Below are 22,028 nucleotides of genomic sequence, written 5' to 3' on the forward strand. Positions count from 1 at the left end.
CTGATAAGTTACATAAAATGCTGAGTAATTTACTCCACACTTTCTGTTTTGAGTACAATTATACAAAATTAAATACAGTTGAATTGATCATGTGGTCAAAATGTTAGAGGAAAACAAGGGCGATGGCGAATGCCTTTGAGCTGTGACCTGTTCTGTTTGATCGAGTGAAATGTTGAGTGTATGCAGTTTTTTGATCAGATGATGATGATCGATTCAGGGAAAACTATCGATAAAAAGGGTCAACTCAATCAAAACTATCTATGCAGTCTGTTTCTTTAACTACCCATACAAAGCATTGATTGATTGATTGATTAAAGCACCCTTGTCCATTTTACCATTTTACCATTCTCATTCATCAAAATACCAAAATACCATTCAATCCATCCAATCCAATCCACCCAAAAGAAGATGATCAACCAATTGCCACCTGATCTCATTCGGTAAATCATTCATATCATTCATATCTTCATATCCTCATTTCACTAAACTGACGAATGTCTTACATTTAACAGTTTGATTTGCAATCAGATCTTATTACTTGCATTACCATCTCAACCTATCTTACTTTTAGACCCTTATATCAAATTCACTATCATCCATCATCAAGCTCATCCGAATCATCAATTAACTTTATTGGAACCTAGTCCAATCATTCAAGCTCAATCCTTACTCAAATCATTATCTTTGGTCAACAAGGCTTGGAATTTAGAAGCTAGAAGAGTTCTTTGGTCACTCGGAATTCGTTTCGGTTTACCTAATTCATTTGGTTGGTGTCTTCAATCTTTCGATCCTTGATTTACTACAAAAGCACTTACTGAATTTCCATTTTCAACTTGACAGAAACTGTGGTCAAGTTGGTAGATCCCATTGGTACTTTCTTCGATGGTGGAGTAGAACCAAGTTGGATTTCGTCTCCTTCTGCCAGTCGACATCCTAGTCCTCATCGTACAAGGCAAGATAACTCGATCCAACATCTTACTACCCGACCCGACCTCAATCTTAACTTCCCTCTGACCCCAGATCAACATCATCAACCTCAGGCTCAACCACCCATCAGATCAGGTCGTCGTTCAATCAGTCTCAAACGTGAAGCTGGTGCTTATGTACTCGAAGCACGGATTTTAACTTATGAGGATGATTGTTTCCCTCCTTCGCCTCTATCGGAGATCAATCCTAATCAATTACCATCGAATCTGATCAATAACAATGGACGAGAAGGTCGAAGTTTATCCAAACGACAACATCATACACACCTCGAACGTAGCATTAGTCCACTCAGAGGTCGAATCTTAATCCAATCATTATCTCAAGCCTTTCATCGTGCTTCTATTGATTTATCACCAAGCTATCTTTCTTCGAAATCATTCTCTCTTTCGTCTCCTATTGAAAACGAAAATGATGATGAAGAATTCATCTTTGATCATCAACTTGATGATCTCTTCAATCCTGCTCCTTATATTTCTTCCATCTCTTTTTCTAAATTCAGATCTCATGGAATGAGAAGAAGTATAGGAGAAGGTCATCAGATTCGTTTTGTGACACCTGAACGACTGCTCAGGTTGATCAAGTCCACTAGATCTCGTTATACCAGTTTATCTGATTCGGATTCAGAAACTCATTCAGATGAATCATCTAGTTCATCCACCATGATCCGTAAAGGTCATCTAAATGCCGTTGGTTTTAGTGAATATATGGACAGCGCGATTTCTAAACCAGTTTTGGACGAAATCCTTTTGCGAGGTGGTGTGGAAGTGGAATACGAGATAACAGATGACGAAGATCTTGTTACATTGCTTTCAGAAGGAGTCAACGGAAGAGGTCGAGATCGAGTTCAAAAAGAACTTCACCCCATCTCACGACATGCAACTCCTCATCACACCTTACCTGCTCCAGTCCAAGAGTCATCCCAAGGTTATGCTCATATCCCAAGTTTAACTACCACGGCTTCAATCTCGAATCAAACTCTTCATAATCGTCCTACGCGAATCGAAAGACGAATGGAATCTAACTTGATCAACGAAACTCCTATTCAAGCCATTGACTTTTGTGGTTGTATTTCCTCAAAGTTTCGATCTGCACTTACTGACTTTATTCAAGATCATGCACTCTGTAATCCTTATGACCAGCAGACTGGTCTTCCGCAAATCCATCCTCATCCCTCTATTACTTCACTTCGATCTACTACTTTCCCTTGGTTGACCCGATTAGGATTGAGTCATGTGTCTATTCTTGCAGACCATGACTTGGCTGATCTCTTAAGTGGATTTCCTTACTTGGTCGATCTTGATTTAAGTTATACCCGTACTGGACCCATCGTGTTACATACCTTACAATTGATCAAGAAACCTCGGGATCAAAGTCATATCACTGGATCGGATTCGGTTGTCTCTAAAAAGCTTCCAAGCTTTCGTAGCCTAAACTTGGCCAAGTGTACTGGTTTAACAGAGAAAAGTTTGATGGGATTCCTTTGCGGGTACAGTGAAGATGAAGAGATTTGGGAAGACCCTCAGGCTTCAATTGGAGGATTAGAAGAACTATCATTATACGGTGATCAAACTTTACCCACCCCAATCTCTACTGATTCACTTGACCGATTCTTTTCAACTTGTCCTTGTTTTCATTCAGGAAGATTAATCACATTAGATTTATCTTCTATAAAACTAAACGAACTCGAACTAGAAAAAATACCAAAACAACCTAATCTCTTACAATTCGGATTATCAAATTGTTCAAACCTTTCACTTTTAAGTCTACAAAGTTTATTGAAAGAAAAGATGAGAATGTTAGAAGTCTTGAATCTTTCGTTGAGTTGTGGTCATGCAAGAGGTAGATTAAATCGATCGAATCCTTCGATCCTTTCACCTGGTTTATTACATCAAGATTTGATTAATCCTTTAAGTCAAGTTGATAGTAATGGTCAAAGAATTAGTAATTTGAGAGTGATTGAATTGGATCAGTTTACTTTGGAAGCACTTGCTGCTGGTGCTCAAGGTTGGAGAGTGGTCATTGGAAAAGGTCAGCGTGGATGGTAAGCAAACCTTGATTTCATTAACCCGAATCGGATCTAATCTTGTTAAGTTTTGTGGTACACATAGGTATGTAGATACGTTGGTTTCAGTCAATGTTTATGGGAATGATCCAAGTATGGAACCATATCGAATGAAAGAATGTACCTTACCTTTTACACGTGTTTTAAAACGTCATGAAGAATCTGAACTTTCGAATCATCTTGATCATCATAAGAAAACTTTAAACTTGGCTGAAAGTTTGAATAGGTTGACTAACTCTGATAAAGTGATTAGACATGATGAAGCAGGTTGGATGAGTCGGAAACTTGAAAGTCAGTTTATCCTTTTTTTTCTTATACACTTTTTTGGAGTTTTCTTGTTGATTTTTTTCGGTTTTGGTTATGTTAGTTTTAGAAGGTAGTGGATTTCTTGGTAGACAAGATGGTCTTTATGGATTTCATGCATTTCATAATTAGAAAACCAATCAATCATTCTACCCTTTTTCTTCCAACTTCAACCAACTTATGATTGTATTTTTTTTCTTTCATTTTTTTTTGGTAAATTGGGTTTGATCATTGGGGTTTTCTTTTGTTGAAGAAATTCGTACAATTTTTTTTGAAAAATGATTGGTTTTGTTCTCTTTGGTTTCATTCGTTCTTTCATTCGTTCTTTGCTATTAGTATCATTCATGATTTTCCCTAACCTTTTTTTCTGTAATTTTCTTTTTGGTTGGGGTTTCTTTGTATTTTGTAATTTGTAAGTTTTTAAGATAAGTGCATGTAAAATATACTTTTTAATTGTAAAATGAAAAATCAATTTATTATTCATATAAACAATAACTTTTTATTGCAATCTTTTTTTTTGATTGTTTTTACTTGGTCATTGAGTTTTGAAAACTGGTTTCAAGAAGGAAAAGGCCAATGAGACAAATCAAGATTGTAAATTGTAAAATCAATGGGTCTTATTGAATCAATGGATCAAAATGAGTCTTTGAATGATTTATAAACTCACATACGATGCGATCTACGAAGTGCTATGCTCTCAAGACGTGCCATGCTTATCTCTACTTTTTTGATTTCTTTACATATAAACATTTATACAACGTATCAAAGAAACCACATTTCAACTAAAGAATCCAGCAAAAGAGTTCCAACTATACACAAAAAGATAAACTTTGATCAAGAACAAATAGAAATTGAACTATCTGTAGGCATGACTTCTATCGGCTTAAGTTTGGCCGAGGTATCAAGTTGAGTTTTTTCTCTAGCTTCTGCAATAGCTTGAAGGTTAAACCTTTTACATTCTTGATCGTAGTCAGAAACAACACTAATACCAACCACATACTTATATACACTGACTAGGATGACCACTCTGGTAAGAAAAATCAGCCAGTTTAAACATCAGTTTCTTTTTGGGTTTTTTGTTCCAAACAAATTAGGGTAGGAGAACGGACTTGGCATTGTTAAGGTTAACTTTATGTTTCAAAGGTATTCTAGAATCCACTTGATCTTCTAATGGTTTTATTCCAATATACTTTTCCGAATTAAAGTCTTCTACAATCTCTCCAATCGATTTGATCACTTCTGTTCGATTTAAAGGTTGATCATGACACCTTATAATAGGTTCGATTCGGTATTGTAAACCGAAAGAAGTGGATGAGGTGGTTCGATCAAGACCAAAGTATGGCTTGAGAACTTGGGTGACAAGTGATTTGAAGGCTGTTAGACTGGTTGATGGACAAGTGGCTGTGACCGGTGTGACGCGTTGGATATATCTAAAGAGGTATTCAGAGTTATTAAGTTTGATGTTTTTGTTTTGTTTTGAAAGGTTATTGAAGAATGGTCGAGATGAGGATGTACCGTAGTCCGGAACCGGGTTGACCTTCGTGAACTTTTTTGACCATATGGTTTATGAATTGGATTGGGTTACGACCCTTTGGAAATCGAATGAAACCCACTATGAAAAATCCAAGATACGTATTCGCATAAGAATCCAAAACAAAAAATCATCAGTATATACTGAATCATAAAAGATGTGAAGGTTTAAACATCAGAAGTTTGGTTAGAAAAAGTGTTGGGATCTTTTTTGTGTACACTTACAGCATTCACAATCTGTTTTCTTATAAACGAACCGTTGAACTAGTGAATGAGTAGGTTTAGAAGCCTTAATATCTTCCAACTCTTTCTTAATCATACTTTCAATATCTTCTTCTTCCTCTTCTTCATTTTCATCAAGATGATCCATAGGTTCATCAAGATGATCAGAATCCAAATCAAACTCATCCGCAATCTAAACATAAGTAAATCCAAAACACAAAAAAATCAGAAAAGAATCTTCGAAAGGAAGATGAATCAGATAAAGAATGGTATTGTACCGATTGAAGTAAATTCAATAGTTCTGAACTTGCTGGAATTTCTTTTCCACGTGTACATGTAAAAAATATTCCAGGACCTGTGATCAATGCTTGGGATTGAGCACGTTGCTTGATTTATTCCAAAAAAAAATTCAACAGATGATTAAGTTGTCTTGAGTATATAGATTGATCGTTTGAGGAAATTGATGGTAAGTTTGGAAAGAAAGTTTTGATTTACTTTTAGGTATCTTGATCGATTAGCTGATTTGCTTGATTTAGTTGAACCTGACATCTTGCTTGAGGTTCTTCTAGTTCAATGGGTTTTTGGTATGGGCGTGGTTTTTGTTTGTTGGGGTTTCTTCAGAGGAGAAAGTGATTGTTGAGTTTGTGAGATTTTGCGTTGGAGATTAGGGACTGGGCGAGGTTTCGACCGACAGAGGATTTAGCCACCTCAATAAGCGCATGAATCCCCTGGAAGTCGACCGAAGCGATTTATGCAAACAGGAGGTGTCAGGATTACTCCTACAAGCCCAAGAGACCCGACTGTCAGATGATTTCACCAAAACCAGAGCGAGAGCAACCTGTGAAAGGTATATCAGGCTATCCAGAAGCGTTCTGCCATAGGCTTTTGGCTGAGGTGGGGGGGGAAATTTTGAATAGACAGCTCGTCTTAGGGAGGGTCATGCCTGTGCGCCACCCTATTTTTTTTAGTGCCATAAAGCTTACTAAAAAAAATAAGGAAATTTCATATTGATTGAACAGTGGCTTAGCTGTTTGCAACTCGCTTTCAACTACGGTTGAATTGCAATTTTGCAGAGCTTCGCCCAGTCCCTATTCAGTTGTAAAGAAAAGTCCGAGGCTGCATTAAACGGATTTAAAACTTGCCGGCTACAGACTGTTAAGACAGGCTTATCGTCAAATGTTTCATATGTTGATTTCGCTGAATGGATTCGTTCCATCATCCTCACTGGCTCAGCTCAATGGATTCGAACTTCTTGTTGCTTGATCAACTTACACAAGACATTAGAATTTCTGATGATCCCCAAGTTCAGCAAACTCAACTCTCCTTGACTCTGAGCGCCCACATACAAGCCGATCTCACTTTAGCCGGTCAACTCGGACATTGTCACGGTTCATCTGAGGCAGGCTGAGGGGTTGGATCATAGTGCTTGAGATGGGGCCTGGCCTTCTACAAACAAGCATCAGACTTGGTGTCAGTGAGATAACTAGATGATGTCATACAAACACCAATGCCTCAACACCAAACCACTCAAGATCCATCATCCAGTACCGTTAAAAGTCAGTAAGTGATCGTCAGTGAATTGATGCAAGTACACCTTGTCAATAGAAAAAGACGGGTGGAGGAAAGCACTTGGTATTTTCAACTTTCAAGTGATCCATGTGTCTTTTGACTCGAATTAACGCCACGCAGATCTCCCAAATAATAAAATTGATTTCAATTTTTGGATGAGAAAACTCAGAATGAAGATTTGGAGAGGGAAAGGAAATAAGTGGGCAACTATCGACCTACAAAATCGCATGGTGGATAATCTTATAAGACCGGATTTCTCACGTTTCATGATATCCCAAGGAAGATTGAGAGATGAAGTCTGTAAGTTATGATGAAGGAACAGCATGAAGAAATTCTTTCTTTGGCAATTGGCATCTTCTGAAAAGACTGATTGGTTTGGAAGTGAAGTGTCATTGGATCGACATCGAATCAGATTGAGCATACCATACCATAGCATAGATCGATTCCAGGATTAGAATATACCATCATAGTACACAGCCTCTGAGCCTTGGCCATGTTGATTCGGTTATGTAAGTGAGTGGCACATGCAGCTTGAACTGCGTCAAGGGAAGTCAGCTTACGGTTTGGTTTTGGTTGATGATGAGAAATCGGTGAAGTCGGTGATTGGAATGGAAAATTGGAAAAGAACTCATATCGAAATCCAAATCCAAATCCAAATCGAAACACAGCCTGCCAGACTCAGATTGTGCTCATCAATTCGATTGCCCACCAGTATTACCACTCGCCGCATTCCCCAACGATTTTTGGATTTTCTGTCTAGTTGTGTTTGGATCTACATTTTCTTGTGCTATAAAGAGTCAACAGAACTGCCGCCTCACTTTCATTCAAGCTTCTTCTACATCCTCTTGATACCTTGCCACTGCGATCCTCATCAATTACATCAGCTTTTTGTGTAAGAACTCAAAGGTATGTTTGAAATCATCACCTTTAAAATAAAATGAAAAAACCTATTTTAATCAATCTACTTTGATCTAATCTCTCAGCAATTTTCACCAAACTTGGAGTTCTTTTCATTGCCAAGAACTTTGTAATCGATCTTTGAACTCTTTCATTTTAAGGTATGTAGCTGAAATCTCTGAGTTGTGAGTGAAGTCATTGCCTAGGTGGGATTCATATAAAGCTCAAGAGATCTGATGATGAGCAGAAATGAAGAAAACATAATCTGATGGGATCTAAAATTCACTGACTGAACTTATCCCCCTGATTTTTTTTTTCATTTTGGACGGATTTCCTCCACCCCCTTTGTTAACTTCTCTCATTTAACTTTTGCATTACATCAAGTTCATCAAGTCTTTGGTACTTGTAAAATCTCATACGCCACTTCACGCTTCTACCTCTTCAAACGCTCTCGAGCTTTGGTTGGTTTATCGAATCAGGTCCAATCATTCTTGCTGGTCAAAGTGTTTAATCAAAGAAAAATTGACTATATATAAATCTACTTTTCCATCCTCTTTAACATCCAAACGATTTATCCTACTACTTTCAATAACTTATTTTCATATCTCTCGATTTCTAAACTCTTACTACAATCGCTTAGATCACATTATTCAATCATGAAATCTTCTCTTTGTTTAGCTTTCTCTCTTTCGAGTTTGATTTCATCTTCGATTTCTTTACCTTCACATTCTTACATTCGTAACGGTCATGCTATTGCTATGAAACATTCTCGTGCTCTTAAAGAGATGGTCACTCCTCTTGTTCAAAGATCTGTTGATGATCTTCATGAGCTTGAGAAACGTTCGATCAGACGATTTGGAACTCTTGAGTTTTCTCATCATCTCGAATCTCGATGTAAGCAAACTTATTTTCGAAACTTCACGTGGTTTATACAAACTGAGAGTTTTTGGTTTGGGTTTAGCTGATGGGGATGATGGAGACGACTCAGAAGACGGAGATGATGATGAAGACTGTGATGATGAAACAGATGATGGAGATGGAAACAGCACTACTTCAAGTTCGAACCATACCACTCAAAACACCACAGTTCCTACTTATACAGTACCAAAGCCTAAGAAAGTTCCTGCTTGGAATCCAACTGAACCTAAGAAAGAAACCCCTGCTCCTGCTCCTGCTCCTGCTCCTGCTCCTGCTCCGGCGACTAAGAAGGATAATACGCTTTCGGTTGGGGTGTCGGTTTCTGCTGGTTCATCTGGTGGGATATCAATTGGAGCTTCGACTTACAGTGGAAAAGCCACTTTGTAAGGCTTTCTGATTCTGTTTATCTTGACTTACACTTCTTTTACTTTATCTTATTCAATATCTGATCATTTGTTTTCTTTTTGTTCTTTTTTTTTTTTTGAAACTTTTTTTTAGTTTTTCTCAAGGAGGTGTAGCAGGTGCTTGTGGTACGGTTCATCAAGACTCGGATTATGTGGTGGCTATTGATTCTTCAATGTATGAAGGTGGTAAATACTGTGGCAAGACAATTGCCGTCACTCGAGTTTCTGTAAGTGCTTTTTGAAATTCTATATATTGCATCAGGTTATTGATTTATGTTTCTTTTTTTCGTAGACTGGAAAGACTATTCATTGTATTGGGGTTAGTCGATCGTTATGAAAAGTATGGTTTGTTGTAGGCAGTACTGATGAAGTTTGGTTTGACTTTTTTTGGTTGGTTTGATTTTTTTTGGGGGGAATATAGGCGGATGAGTGTCCTGGATGTCCTACTTTACAAAGTCTTGATCTTTCAATTGGTGCTTTTAATGCACTTGGAACCCCAGATGAAGGAGTCTGTAAGTCAACATTTTTGTCTTCTCTTTCAAAACCATTTCTACCAGTTGTGATTAAACTGAGATGGTTTGGTTTGGTTTTAATAGTCGATATCAAATGGGAAGTAGTTTCTTAGTTTCCAAGAACCTACTTTCTTCATTTTACATCTCTTTATCGATGATTTTTTCTCTCGGGTTCTCTTATGTATTGCTTGGTTAGTTATTAAGTATTTATCAACTTAAAGATGACTTTTTTTGGGGTTCATATGAACTTTGTATGTGCTAGTCTCACTACGACTCTTTACTTATTTCTTTTCTGCATCGTTGTTTTTGATTAGTTGTTGAAGTGTTTTTTTATTGTGGAGTTTGGTTAGACTTTTTCTTTTTTGGTTGTGTTGATCATTAGTACTTTTTCTTAAGTATATCTATGTGTACTAGTTGCATTAAATGCCATTCATTTTTTTGTTTTTTTTTCAAAAACCTGTTTTGGTTTGCTTTGTTGAACGGTTTAACTTTGGAGAACTGGTTTGATTGGGTTTATACTTTTGGTCTTTGTTTGCAAAAACGTGATTGGATCATTTGATTGGTTTGATTAAGTTGACAGTGAAAGTTAAGTAGTCACATGGGACAATGATTGGGATTACACCACACATTTGATTTTATTCTCGGATAGAATTTGCACCACGTGACGTATAAACCTACTTGCAGTATACCCAAGAAACTTTTTCAGTCTGATGTATCCATGGACCATAAGTGAAGATGATGAAAACCGTATTGCAAACAGCTTGCAATTCCATCCTAATGTAAATACATATCTTCAAGGCAACAGACATTGATAGGAAAATTGACGTTCATGAGGGTTTGGTAAGGGTTCATGAACAAAAAGAACACAGTAAAGGAATCGAATGAGATCATTTGGTTGAGATGTGAAAGAAAGAAAGTTGAGTATGTCTTAGGGGTTGAGGGTTGAAACACGGAGAAAGGAAAGAGATTGAAATTCCTGAAGAACAAAACATCATGATGGGTTAATGAAGAGTGAGAATTACATTAAAGGTCAAGTGATATTGTTGTATGAAAAGGTTTATAAATGGGTTTTGAGATTTGTTTATTTTGTTTGAAAGATGAAAGGTTTTGATCAGGATGGATGGATGGGCTTTTTAAGGGATTTTTGGAATTCATCGTGGTTTATATCATTCTTTTTGAGGTTTGATAAATTTGATTTGATTTTAATATCAAGAAAGATGAGAGGAAGAGAAATTCCAAAAAAGTCTATGACATTTTTTTTTGAAAATATAGGATAAATTTTGAATCAGACGAGATTCGAGATAGACCGTGAGGATACCTTGAATGGATTTCAGATATGTGTCTTTAAATGAAAGTACATAGATAGATATACCCATTGAAAGTCTCTTGTCTATGAATAATATTGTTGATGAAAATTGATTTAGATTACCCACATTGATAGCTAATTTTCACTTTGTACGGATCAGGAATGACCCAAGAAGAGTATGATCCCGAATTGTCACGGGATTTTGATTTTCTTGTGTATTTATCAGTTGATGGAAAATTGATATTTTGATTCACACCAAATTGGTCCAGAGGGTTAAGAATTGTTGAGTTAAGTATCCTCTCTGCATGCATGCATGTCTTTCGAAATTCCTCATAGTATTAGTATGAATTCATTTTTGAGCTACTCGAAAATGAAATTCCTTTTGGTGGTGTTGCAGAGGAGAGGTGGTGATGGATTTGTGGAGGGAAGATACGAGCTAGTGAACAATGAGATTAAGATTTGGGATGTAAAGTAGAGATGTGATGAAGATAAGATACTCATGGTTGTGAGTAGAATGAAGAATGAATGAATGAATGTAGGTAGATCAAGGGATGATGATGAAGGAAATATACTTTGAGGTTGAGCCCTTTGAATGAGTACTGAATGTGAAACGAGAATCAGAGGATAGCTTTCAGTGTGAGTGAAGTGTTACAGAGATTGACATTTGAAAGTGGAAATCTATCGATTGCAAAATCAAATCGATTTCTCAACTTACCACTAATACCATTTCACTACTCAACTTCAACTTCTAATCAAACCAAACCAACTCATGAAAACAAAGAACATCATCATCAACAACAATAACTAATCAAAAGAGACATGAATCATAAAATAGAAAATCAAAATCAAATCAAATCAACTTCAACTAATGATCATTCAATCACTAACCCTTCATCACCTATCAAATCATCAACTCATTCTTCATTACAACTTATCAATCCTACTTCTTCAGCTTATGTAGCTCTCACTCCTACTTTAGATTCTAACATCATTCATCATCAATCTCATCATCATCAATCTCAATCTCAATCTCATACTTTTAAATCTTTCTCTCCTCAATTCAATAGATCCTTCTCTTCTTCTTCTTCTTCAGCAGCAGCTTCTTCAAATCTAAGACTCTCTACTTCTCAACATACTCTCAAGACTCTAGCCGGTGGTAGATATTATGATGAATATGATGAAGATGAATCAAGTGATTTAGATCAATTACCTCCATTACCTAATTCAGCTTCGTCTCATCATTCTTCTAGAAGATCTCCTCATCAAGCTTCTTTTCCACCGGCTTCGACTCCTAACTCGACTCCTATTCGATCAAATCAAACATCACCTTTATCTCATCATCATCATCATCAAAATCATAGACCTCCCTTAAGACTTAATTTACAATCTTCTAATTCAATCATCATCGATCTCACTCCACCATCAGCTTCATCTCCTACTCATCCTCAAGCGTTCATTCCCTCTACTTCTACGACTCCTACTCCTACGACTACTACTACCAATTCACATTTACTTAATCATGAACCTTTTCATTTGTTTTCAGCTGAAGATTGGAATACATTCTCACTTCAACGTCCTTTACTTTCATTAGGTATCAAATTAGGTGGACTTTTAGTGGCTTCTGCTTTGTTGTTGAGTGCTGTGATTTGGGTTTTACTTCCACCGGTGGCGGAAGAACATAGATCGATGTTGACTTTACCGACTAGTTTTGATGCACTTAAAAAATTAAATCAACTTTTACAAGTAAGTGGATTTGATATCAAAAAAGATCATTAGGAAAGATTTCATACTGAGTTTTTGATTTTTTTTTTTGATTTTCTTGTTGATTTTTTTATATAGATTTATAAAACTAAAAACTATTATAGATTACTTTCATCATTTATCTTGATTTATCTATTCTTACAAGCTTTTTCATTACCCGGTTCGATGTATTTATCAATCTTAGCAGGTGCGATGTATGGGGTGAAGTTAGGATTACCCCTAGTTTCATTCTGTGTAGGAACAGGAGCTTTGTTATGTTATAAACTGTCATCAAACTTAGGAAGTACAATCTTTTTATATTCACCATCACTTAGGAATCGATTAGAAGTATGGAAGATGAAGATTGAAACGAAAACCAATCGATTGGATTTGTTTTCATACTTGATCGTCATTCGAATCTCTCCTTTACCACCTCATTGGGTCGTAAACCTTTTGGCTCCACATGTTGGGATTGAGTTAGGAATCTTTTGGTTATCAACTTGTATTGGGATCATGCCTGTGACATTGATTCATACTCAATTAGGTACTACTTTAGATCAAATGGTCGGACCTGAAGATTTATCATTACTGAACCCTAAGAACTTGTTTGGATTAGGATTAGTGGCTATTGGAGTCTTAGTGCCTGTAGGAATCCGATGGTATTGTCAAAAAGAACTAGAAGAATCGAGTGGGACGAGTGAAGGAGGTGGGCATAGTAGAAGGATCGGATTGAGTGAAGAGAATGAAGAAGAAGATCGTAGGTTAGGTAGATTGAGAAGTTTAAGTGGTCATAGTTATGATGGTAGATTAACTCGTAATTCGTCGGTCACTAGTTTGTCTGGGTTGAATCGATCGGCATCTACGGATACTTTGGTGCTTTCTTTGTCTAGAAGAACTTCTTCACCTAATCAGATTAGTTCTAGAAAACATGAAGAAGTTGAAGTGGTTGAAGAAGAACAAGAAGATGACCATGAAGATGAGGAGGAGGATATGAATGATGAGCTTAGTATGAAGAAAACGTTTAGGAAAAAGAATGCGAAGGGTTCGGGATTGGCTTCATCGTTGGTTCAGAACCCACGGAATAAAGCGGCTAGGGTCTTGGGAATCTCTTCTAATACTACTCATCATCCAAAAGTTCATCATCATCAGAAAGCTCATCATCATCATCATCAAACGAATCCTTTATCACCGGTGGATGGATTAGGTGGGATTTCTTTGTCGGATACTAGTCTGGGTCGTAGTCGTGGTCGTCATTAAAAGTTTTTCATCTTTTTGGTCTTTCCTTTTCTTTTTGGTCTTTTCTTTTCTTTTCTCATGTGTTTTTTTTTTCGTTTCTTTCATTTATCTTGTTACCTTTTTTTTGTCAACTTAAAAATAAACTCAATGTTGTATCAATTTATTTCATTCATTCTTTCTTCTTCATTTCATTCTTTCAATTTGGTTTGGTTTGGTTTGGTTTGGTTTTGGTTAAATTGGTATCTTGTGTTTTTTTATTACTTTTTTCTTTACCGAAAACTAAAAATTCAAAAAATGTGTGTTTGTGTATGTTGGTTTGGTATGTTTGGTTTAGTTTGGTCTAGGTTTGGTTTAGGTTGTTTGGTTTAGGTTGTAGGTGTTTAGAATACCGAGGTTTTGGATTTTTACACCGTTTTAAGTTTTGTGTCGTTCTATATTTTTGGTTTTTTGGGGGAGGAGGAGCAGGGAAGTGAAGGGAAGTGAAGGGAAGGTCTTTATGAAATGAAATTTATCTTTTTTTTGCACTACATGCTACATAATTCACACTGCTGGAATTATGAGGTGTGAAAGCTGATTGAACTTGAGATGAATGTCTGTGATTTTCTTTTTCTTTAATGGATGAGTCTTTTTTGTCATAATATTAAGATCTTGGAAGTTTGTATTGGGATTCCTTCTTGCTGTGTAGTACTAATTAACTCACACTGGCTTTGTTTTTTTCTTTTTATCATTTTGGTTTATGAAATCAGAAATAGGTGGTTTGATTCTAGTTAGGAAAAGTAGGAGTTATGAAGGTTAGGTGTGGGGGAAGGTTTGTGGTTTTGGAATGAGATGTTGAAAGGAAACATTCATGATTAACAGAATTGAGTACATAGCATCAGATGAGCATATGTAAGAGTTCTTATCATGGGTAACAAGAAGATAAATTTGATTTATAAAATCCTTAAATGGTTTTAAATTTATTGACTGTGTAGTTTATCAACATTAATAATAAAGCTTAATAGAAGGATTTAAATCTTGATGGCTTGAATGTTACACTAAGTTCAAGATTGTGATATGGTTCTTTATGCAAAGAAACTTCTTGGGAAAGGTTTCTGTGGATGGTCTTATATATATATAACAGAATCTCCAGTTTTGTTTTCCTTTTGCAATTTTTAGTTTGGATAAAGTATTGATACTTTTTGGATACTAGAATTGGTGTATGGTTTGCTGATCAGACCAGGATATTTAACAAGAAATCTTACATAAATGAAAAGATTTGTGTGAACAGGTTCTTGAACTGATTTGTTAGTCTTGTTGCTTGATAGATGGACCAACAAGCCAAACTTTCACTTTCTTACCCTTCTAACTTTTTTTGGTTGAACATTTTGGGCCTTGTTGTCTTTTTGAAAGTGGAACAATGGAGAATCAAAATGGGGTCACTTGGGCTGCTTTGGTCTATTTTGGATGACCCTGTGTTGGGCAAAGATATTGTAAATAGGTTTAATGAGAAGTGATTCTTGTGGATGCTCATCTCTTATGGTTTTTTTTGGATTCCTAACTAGAAGTGCTCACAACAGCTTCCATACTCTTCCATAACTCAACTCTTGTGACAAATGGCAACAGGTTTGTTGTAGTGTAATGAGGTGGGTATATGGGAAAGATTCATTGGATTTCTATGCATTTTGTAGTGTTATGTGTATCATGATAACTAGATAACGCACAAATTCATTTTAACAAGTTTAATGGAAGACAAAATAAGCATAAGACAACTGTATCCAGTTGGTTTGGTTGGATTTGATGAGATCTTCTGTATCAAGATTGTTGATGACAGCAGAGGATGTTTCCAGTATGTAGAAGACAGTAATTGAGGCCTCTACATGTGACACATCCATTTTCAGAAAGTACAGTGAACCCACTTTGGACAAAGATGATTAGACATCCTATGTCTGATCCATGTCCCACTGTCTGGGCTTCTTTACAAAGGGAAGTCTGAAGACCTATTTGAGACATGTATCAATGTTCTACCACAATGCATTTGTGTGTGTACATTTGTGTGCTACAGGGGAATGGATGTGGTGTCGAAAAGATGCATAAACCTACCTTGCAGATTGATTCTTGCAGAGGTGGAACAGTCAAGTTTTGGGTGCTTGGGAAATCAATATTGAAGGATAGATATACACCAAGGTCATGTCAGTTTTTGATCTTGGCTTGCACAAAGTAAAGTCACTTAACATGCATTGGTATCTTAATCTCATCATTGCTGTTAAAATTTGTGCTTTATGAATAAATTCCTTGAGAGCTTGTGATTTGTGATATAAAACCCCTTTGGAAAGATGCAGTTGAATATCTGTTACTCACAAGATGCCAAAGCTGAGCCTACAGTATAAACAAACTAGTAAGTATCAGATTTCACTAAATGTCAAGTAAAATGTTTACACACACCTTGATAATCCACTCCACACTTGGCATAAGTTCTCCTTGGTCTTTGGGAGGAGAGTAAATTTTGATTTGGGGATCCAAGATGCATTGGTTGGACAAAATCTTGATCAAAACCTTTTGGCTCCTGATGAGCAAATGAATATAACAAGTCAAACTTCATGGTGGACTTATATGAAGTTTGATGTCAATAATATCAGCTGCGGGCAGTGCGGCAGGAATTTAAATGGTGGAGTCCCGGCTCATTGTTTTACAAGGCCTGTGGAAGCCTTTGAGATTCTTCAATCCCAAGCTGAGTTAAACACACCTGATCTTGATGAACGTTCAAGTGACTCTGCCACTAAATATCGGTGGGATTCTAGGCATGGGCAGGCTTGATAGAATTTCTCAAAGATTGTGACACAGAAATTCTTTTACAAAAGACCAAGATCTTATATCTTTGCAAAATATTCACACCTGGACCATCCTTGTGGAATGTGTTTGATATTGAATTAGACACATTCTGCCTGATGGATTTGAGTGGTCTTATCATTTGGATGACACAGGTGACATGTTTGACATTTTAACAGAAATTGTATGATGTAAGCTCCCTAATTCATATCTTTTTTGTTCCATCAAGATGAGTTAATTAACTACTTCACATATACTTCATTGAGCAGAACACACTGCCTGGTAAAGATTTTTTAGGTACACTTTCCTTGTTAATCTTAACAAAGGCACAACTTAGGATGCAATTCCATGACTAAGTTTTTGGCAAAGTAGGTATATATCCGTAACTCCAAACCAAGTTTTTCACCGGGGAAGTTTGGATTGAATTACACAATCCAAACTCTCACATCAACTACTTTGACCAAAACCTTATTGATAGAATCCATTCTCACAGTTGGAAATTTTTAATTCCACCCACCCACCCAGCTGGGCGCCAAGATCAGCCTGACATCAACGGTGAAGTATACCGTGACGCAAAGATGGCAGAGCCCTGCGCCCGGGCTCCCCCAAACAAACTTCAACCTCAGCCATAATTATAGACCAAGGTTGAAGATTGTAAGTAATTAATGTACATAGAAAACATGTAATCCATGTTTTCAACATAAGATATTTATTAACAATAGACTTATTAAATATACTCCAATAATCTTACCATGAGAGTAAGAAAACTTAGAGAATGGATACCTGTTTTTTTGTTGTCAGGAATGAACATTGATTGGATTGGAGTCAAAGTGGGTACCTGAACAGGTGATTTGAGTGAGTGGTAGATTGACTGATAGTAATGTCCTCCTATGCTTTTCTTAATGTGTAAGTAAAACCTTCCTTAATTATGATTGCACTTTGTATTAAAACTCACTGAACATTCCAACAGAACTGTTGGTCTTGATCTGGAATACATAGCTGAACACTTCCCTGGTGATTACATTGCCAGCAAGCCCTGTATCTCTGGAACTGCAATGTACCTCTTCATCAAGGAGAATTGAAGAACCAGCACAGTGAGGTGCACTCAGTGCTAAGTCTCCAAACAATCAAGATGAAAATTGATTCCCTTGAAAGAAAAGTACCATGACCAGGCTGATTAATTTGATGCTGTTACAATCAAGCATCTCACCAACATCCTTGGTGTTCCAGAGGGAAGGGCTTTCCTGGTACCATCTGCCAAATTGCTGGTACTTCAGGTATGTTTTATGTTTTGAAAATTCATGGTTGTAGATGCTAACTATCAAACAATTAGGTTGCCCAAGTGTTTCTCCCCAATGCATAATCTCTGGGCAACAAGGACTTGGTGTTGGAGTTGGGGCGCAAGAAGGTGAAGTAGTTTGTCTTCATGGTGAGTGTCCATGGTACTCAGGAGGAGAAATATTGGACTTGCCTAGGCCCAACATTGTAGCAATACATCACGGTTTATATTCACCACAACCACACAGCAAATAAAAAACATTGTCAAAGGACTGTCATGGACAAAGCCCGGCCCCTGGCTGATCTTTGCACAAGACCTGACAGCTATTGATTAGGAATATGACCTGGACCCGGAGACGTGTCCGGCCCCAGGGCATTGCACAACCTTGGAAAGGCCCTGTTGCATCTTCAAGCAGACCAGGGCCAGCTGCAGGGCTGTATTGAGCCTGAGAGGATAGAACCAAAAACTTCAAGGCCAGGGCCCGTGGCGGGGCTTCTGGGGCTAATCAAGCCAAGCTCAGCTGACCTGGGGTGTGTGCCACACGTCTCCAGGAAATCATTGGGCAAGCTTGGGTGTGCAGAGCCAGGGCCAGGTCATAGCCATACTATTGAGCTTTATTTTCTTCTTATCTTCCTCCACGCCATCCTGGCATGCATGTGAATCTACCTGTGCACCTAGCCATTTCTTACCCTCCTAGCAACTGTGGAAGTATCTTACCACACTGTGCCTTTGGTGGGAAGTAGCAATTATTTAACAATTTTGTGTGAATGAGACCAGACCCACTGACCTATCCGTTGTCATGCAGATATCTTGAACAAGTCCTGCACTATGATCAAGAGGTTTTTGATGCAAAAAAATCCTGGGCCAACATCAAAGCCTCTGGCCAACCGCCAGCTCCTCTTTTGGCTCAATTTCTAGCATCTGCTCAAGACAATCGCATGGAGAGGTGTGGATCTGGTAATGGTAATGCATTGGGGAGGTCTGGCTCTGGTCATATGGATACAGAGGAGGATGGCAAGGAGGAGGAATAAAACACTGGATATCAACTGTAGATAGTTTGATCAACTCAAATCAAAGTCCCTTGCTCTTGTGATACATAATTGAATCATGTCTTTGTGCTGCTCACCCTACCATACAACAAGCATTGGGAGTGTTTGGTATGAATTTGGATTGAATTCTGCATTCTGCTTACATCCCACACTCTCCAGCACGCGCACGCGAGCTAAGTAACATACAAGCCTACCCCATTGGTGCTGTGTGTCTTAGCTGTGAGATCTTTGAATGTGAGGTTGGGTATTTGAGTGGGTGTAGATCTCATGCAGTGCACATATCATCTTTAGGAGAGATATCCATCTCAAAATGGTTGGGGGTTCCTTCAGTGATGTAGTGGTGGGACAATGTGACCAGGGGGTGGCAATTGTGACCGGGTGGCAGGGGGGATCACAGGTGGTAGGCTGGTGGAAGGGGCAATCATGGAGCATACTTAGCCATAACTGCTGCACTTTTCAGCATCTGTGGTGATAAGCTCAATTAAAGTGCTGTATTGGCTGTATTTTGGAAATTTATGTGCAAAAATTCAAAATAAATCACTCAGGACACAAATTTCCTGAAGAGATGTATTAAAATGTTTTGTGTTGTTTTGTTTTTAGAAGTAAGAGGTATGAATGAATGAATAAGTCAAAAAAACAATTGAATTTTAGGTGTTTTGTTTTGTTTATACGCTTTTTATTTCTTGATCTTGTTTTGAATTATAATTTTTTCTTGATGATTCAGCAAAAAAAGAAAGTAGTATATGTGACCTCCTCAAAAATAAAACCTTGGTAAATCATTTTAGTTTTTTCATTATGAGTTTGTATGTATATATATAGGTTTTTTCTTTAATTTTCATGAATATGGAAAGAATTCTTCATTGGTTACGTACACTTTCTGTTTTTGATAAAGTGGTGGAGTTTTGAAATGATGAATGAAATTTTTATTGAATTTTTTCAGTGCAAATCAACGAGTCAAAGAAATGACGTAAAATGAGTGTTTTAACTTTGAAAAAGACAGTTTGATCTCACTTTCTGTAATTAGGATCTGAAGATAAGAATTCACTGCAGTGGAGGAGATAACTTTGGATTCAAAAGTATGTATAGTATAATGAAGTGTATATACAAGCAGGTTAAGAACTTGAGTATCACCACAAGGTGGTCGAGATTCACCGTGCATTCGCGTATATTATTTTGCAATTTAAAGAAAGGGTCCTGGAGTCTGAATGTACAAATTTTCTTCTTCGCATTCATCAAACTTTGCATATGTGTATTGATTTATCAATATCAAAAAATGCAAAGAGACTCAAGGGATATGAGTGAAGGTTCGGTGATAAGATCTTGTGAGATCATCAGCAGGAGAGATATGGGCATTTGGATTTCAAAGTAAAAGGGACAAGTGATTTATCGAGATTACAAAGTATAACGATAAGAAAAACTACAGGTTAATTAAACTTGGGTTTAAATATTTTCTTGCTGTAAGCTTTGAATTGGGAGAATGGGCAATGATACAAGTTTTCAAGTTAAGCTTGATACTAATAGGACTACATGGTGATTAGACTTTAAAGGATTGAGAATAGGATGAAAAAAGAATTAAAAGGGATTTCAAGGCTATGAAAGATAAATACTTTCAAGTCCATCAGACCTGTGAACCGTAGGAATGAAAAGGCAAGAACAGTCAACACAACAGCCCAAGAGGCAAAACAATAAACAAGAGAAAGACGTATAGAAATGGAAATCTGACCTTTAATTTTTGATTCAAATCAGTTTCTAATTCCACAACATCAACAACCTTTGTAGGAGTAGAAGTTTTGGGACTAGTTTTGATGGCTTTTGATTCTTCTATTTCTGAAGGTTTTTGAGCCAAGAGTTGTTTGCCTACATCCGAATGAGTAGTAGTAGAACTTATACTACCACCACGTTTGATATAGTCGTCCATACTTAGTGGTTCATGACTGATTGAGTTATGGATGATTGGAGCTTCGTGGGTTATATCTTTGGTACAAATGTAAACAAAAAGATAGCAAAGTTAGATATTTATTCAAAGTATTGTAACTTGATCTTTTTGACTCAACGATGAACGGGGACAGTAGTATGGATTCGATGACGATCGTGAGTTTCTTTTTCGATCACAGGCTGAATCACATTATGAACATGATGATGTTCTCTAACTTGAACCGTTTCGCCAAGATCAACGACTTCTCGTTTGGTTTCAGCATGAACAACTTGATCTTTGAATTGAGTTCCAATTGACTCGTAAGCAGCTGCGTCGTCTGCTGTAGCTGACAAGTTCTCATTTATGACGGTCTAAGAGAATCAAAAAGAAATTTGATATGAGTTGAACGCTAGACCATCCTAGAGAAGATTGTTAACTTACAGTAGGCGCAACGGTGGTATGATGCACCTCATCACGAACTTCCAAATCTTTGACAGGCTGATGAGATCAACAGAACAATTAGAATGTGAGCAATTTTCCAGAGATTCTGCGTAGAAACAAAACGAGAGGTACCTGAACGTGATGTTGAACATGATGAATGTGTCGATCATGCTCACGGGCTCTCAAGACTTCCTCTGTCTCTTGGTGTTTGATCAAGTTATGAGTTACAGCTAGAGAGTGATATCAAAACATTGTATTGTAACGTCAACGGTTTTGAATTTATTGAAATAAAAGTGGTAGACATTTTCACTGACGAGCAACGACTTTTTGAGTTTGGATAGTCTCAGCTGCATCGAGTCCATCCTTCGCCAATGGTTTAACTGCGATAGAAGGCACTGTACTTCAGCTTCTGATCATTTCGAAGCGAAGAAACGAGAAATGAGATAGTATAGAACTCACCGACAGATGTTACTTTACTTTCTCCAGTTACATTCTCGCGAATGACTTCATCCTTTTCCACAACTTGCTCACTGGTAGGTCTGACATCTAGACTTTTCTTCGATTCGGCTGTAGCTTTTGATGAGCGACGAGCAGGCTTGATGGAGGAGCTTCTTGTTGGTGAAGATGAGTCGGTACTGGTCTCGTCCTTGTTGGGACTCAGAGCTTTTTTGATCTTGTCCATGGTGAGTTAGAATAATAGGATACTGTGAGGTTCTAGATTGGAATGTTTATTGTCGATGATAATGAGTAAAGGTAAGAATTTCGATCAGTGAAGAACACAGATGTCTAAAGGCCAGAGAGGTTTTTTTGTGGAAGAAAGTAAGAGATTTTGGAAGCAAGAAGCGATAATTAT

General features: G+C 37.3%; 7 protein-coding genes across 7 annotated transcripts; 5 read left to right on the forward strand and 2 right to left on the reverse strand.

The window, feature by feature from the left end:
- Nucleotides 1-356: 356 nt before the first annotated feature.
- Nucleotides 357-3,851, forward strand: MELLADRAFT_115385 (uncharacterized protein; the record flags this gene model as incomplete). The annotated part of the gene is made up of 5 exons (XM_007405594.1): nucleotides 357-440; nucleotides 513-766; nucleotides 841-3,028; nucleotides 3,096-3,340; nucleotides 3,417-3,851. 5 exons carry the CDS (start codon nucleotides 409-411, stop codon nucleotides 3,482-3,484), a joined length of 2,787 nt encoding a protein of 928 aa, XP_007405656.1.
- A 335-nt stretch (nucleotides 3,852-4,186) lies between these two features.
- On the reverse strand, nucleotides 4,187-5,252 carry MELLADRAFT_92497 (uncharacterized protein; the record flags this gene model as incomplete). The annotated part of the gene is made up of 4 exons (XM_007405622.1): nucleotides 4,187-4,379; nucleotides 4,462-4,782; nucleotides 4,868-4,964; nucleotides 5,108-5,252. 4 exons carry the CDS (start codon nucleotides 5,250-5,252, stop codon nucleotides 4,187-4,189), a joined length of 756 nt encoding a protein of 251 aa, XP_007405684.1.
- Nucleotides 5,253-7,887: 2,635 nt separating this feature from the next.
- Nucleotides 7,888-9,986, forward strand: MELLADRAFT_70937 (uncharacterized protein; the record flags this gene model as incomplete). Its single annotated transcript, XM_007405595.1, has 7 exons — nucleotides 7,888-8,464; nucleotides 8,532-8,871; nucleotides 8,987-9,119; nucleotides 9,185-9,211; nucleotides 9,314-9,404; nucleotides 9,489-9,595; nucleotides 9,719-9,986. 6 exons carry the CDS (start codon nucleotides 8,227-8,229, stop codon nucleotides 9,515-9,517), a joined length of 858 nt encoding a protein of 285 aa, XP_007405657.1.
- Nucleotides 9,987-12,366: 2,380 nt separating this feature from the next.
- On the forward strand, nucleotides 12,367-13,014 carry MELLADRAFT_29346 (uncharacterized protein; the record flags this gene model as incomplete). Its single annotated transcript, XM_007405596.1, has 2 exons — nucleotides 12,367-12,453; nucleotides 12,550-13,014. Coding segments are annotated over 2 exons (552 nt in total), but the record flags the coding sequence as incomplete, so codon positions are not given.
- Nucleotides 13,015-16,026: 3,012 nt separating this feature from the next.
- On the forward strand, nucleotides 16,027-16,479 carry MELLADRAFT_102948 (uncharacterized protein; the record flags this gene model as incomplete). Its single annotated transcript, XM_007405597.1, has 2 exons — nucleotides 16,027-16,060; nucleotides 16,187-16,479. 2 exons carry the CDS (start codon nucleotides 16,027-16,029, stop codon nucleotides 16,477-16,479), a joined length of 327 nt encoding a protein of 108 aa, XP_007405659.1.
- A 764-nt stretch (nucleotides 16,480-17,243) lies between these two features.
- MELLADRAFT_102949 (uncharacterized protein) lies at nucleotides 17,244-18,801 on the forward strand (the record flags this gene model as incomplete). Its single annotated transcript, XM_007405598.1, has 4 exons — nucleotides 17,244-17,321; nucleotides 17,694-17,768; nucleotides 17,803-17,920; nucleotides 18,590-18,801. 4 exons carry the CDS (start codon nucleotides 17,244-17,246, stop codon nucleotides 18,799-18,801), a joined length of 483 nt encoding a protein of 160 aa, XP_007405660.1.
- Nucleotides 18,802-20,316: 1,515 nt separating this feature from the next.
- Nucleotides 20,317-21,857, reverse strand: MELLADRAFT_92500 (uncharacterized protein; the record flags this gene model as incomplete). Its single annotated transcript, XM_007405621.1, has 7 exons — nucleotides 20,317-20,358; nucleotides 20,543-20,793; nucleotides 20,874-21,105; nucleotides 21,176-21,232; nucleotides 21,308-21,405; nucleotides 21,490-21,570; nucleotides 21,635-21,857. 7 exons carry the CDS (start codon nucleotides 21,855-21,857, stop codon nucleotides 20,317-20,319), a joined length of 984 nt encoding a protein of 327 aa, XP_007405683.1.
- Between the last annotated feature and the right edge of the window lie 171 nt (nucleotides 21,858-22,028).

The sequence above is a fragment of the Melampsora larici-populina genome (assembly GCF_000204055.1).
Source record: "Melampsora larici-populina 98AG31 unplaced genomic scaffold MELLAscaffold_4, whole genome shotgun sequence".
NCBI classification, from domain to species: domain Eukaryota; kingdom Fungi; phylum Basidiomycota; class Pucciniomycetes; order Pucciniales; family Melampsoraceae; genus Melampsora; species Melampsora laricis-populina.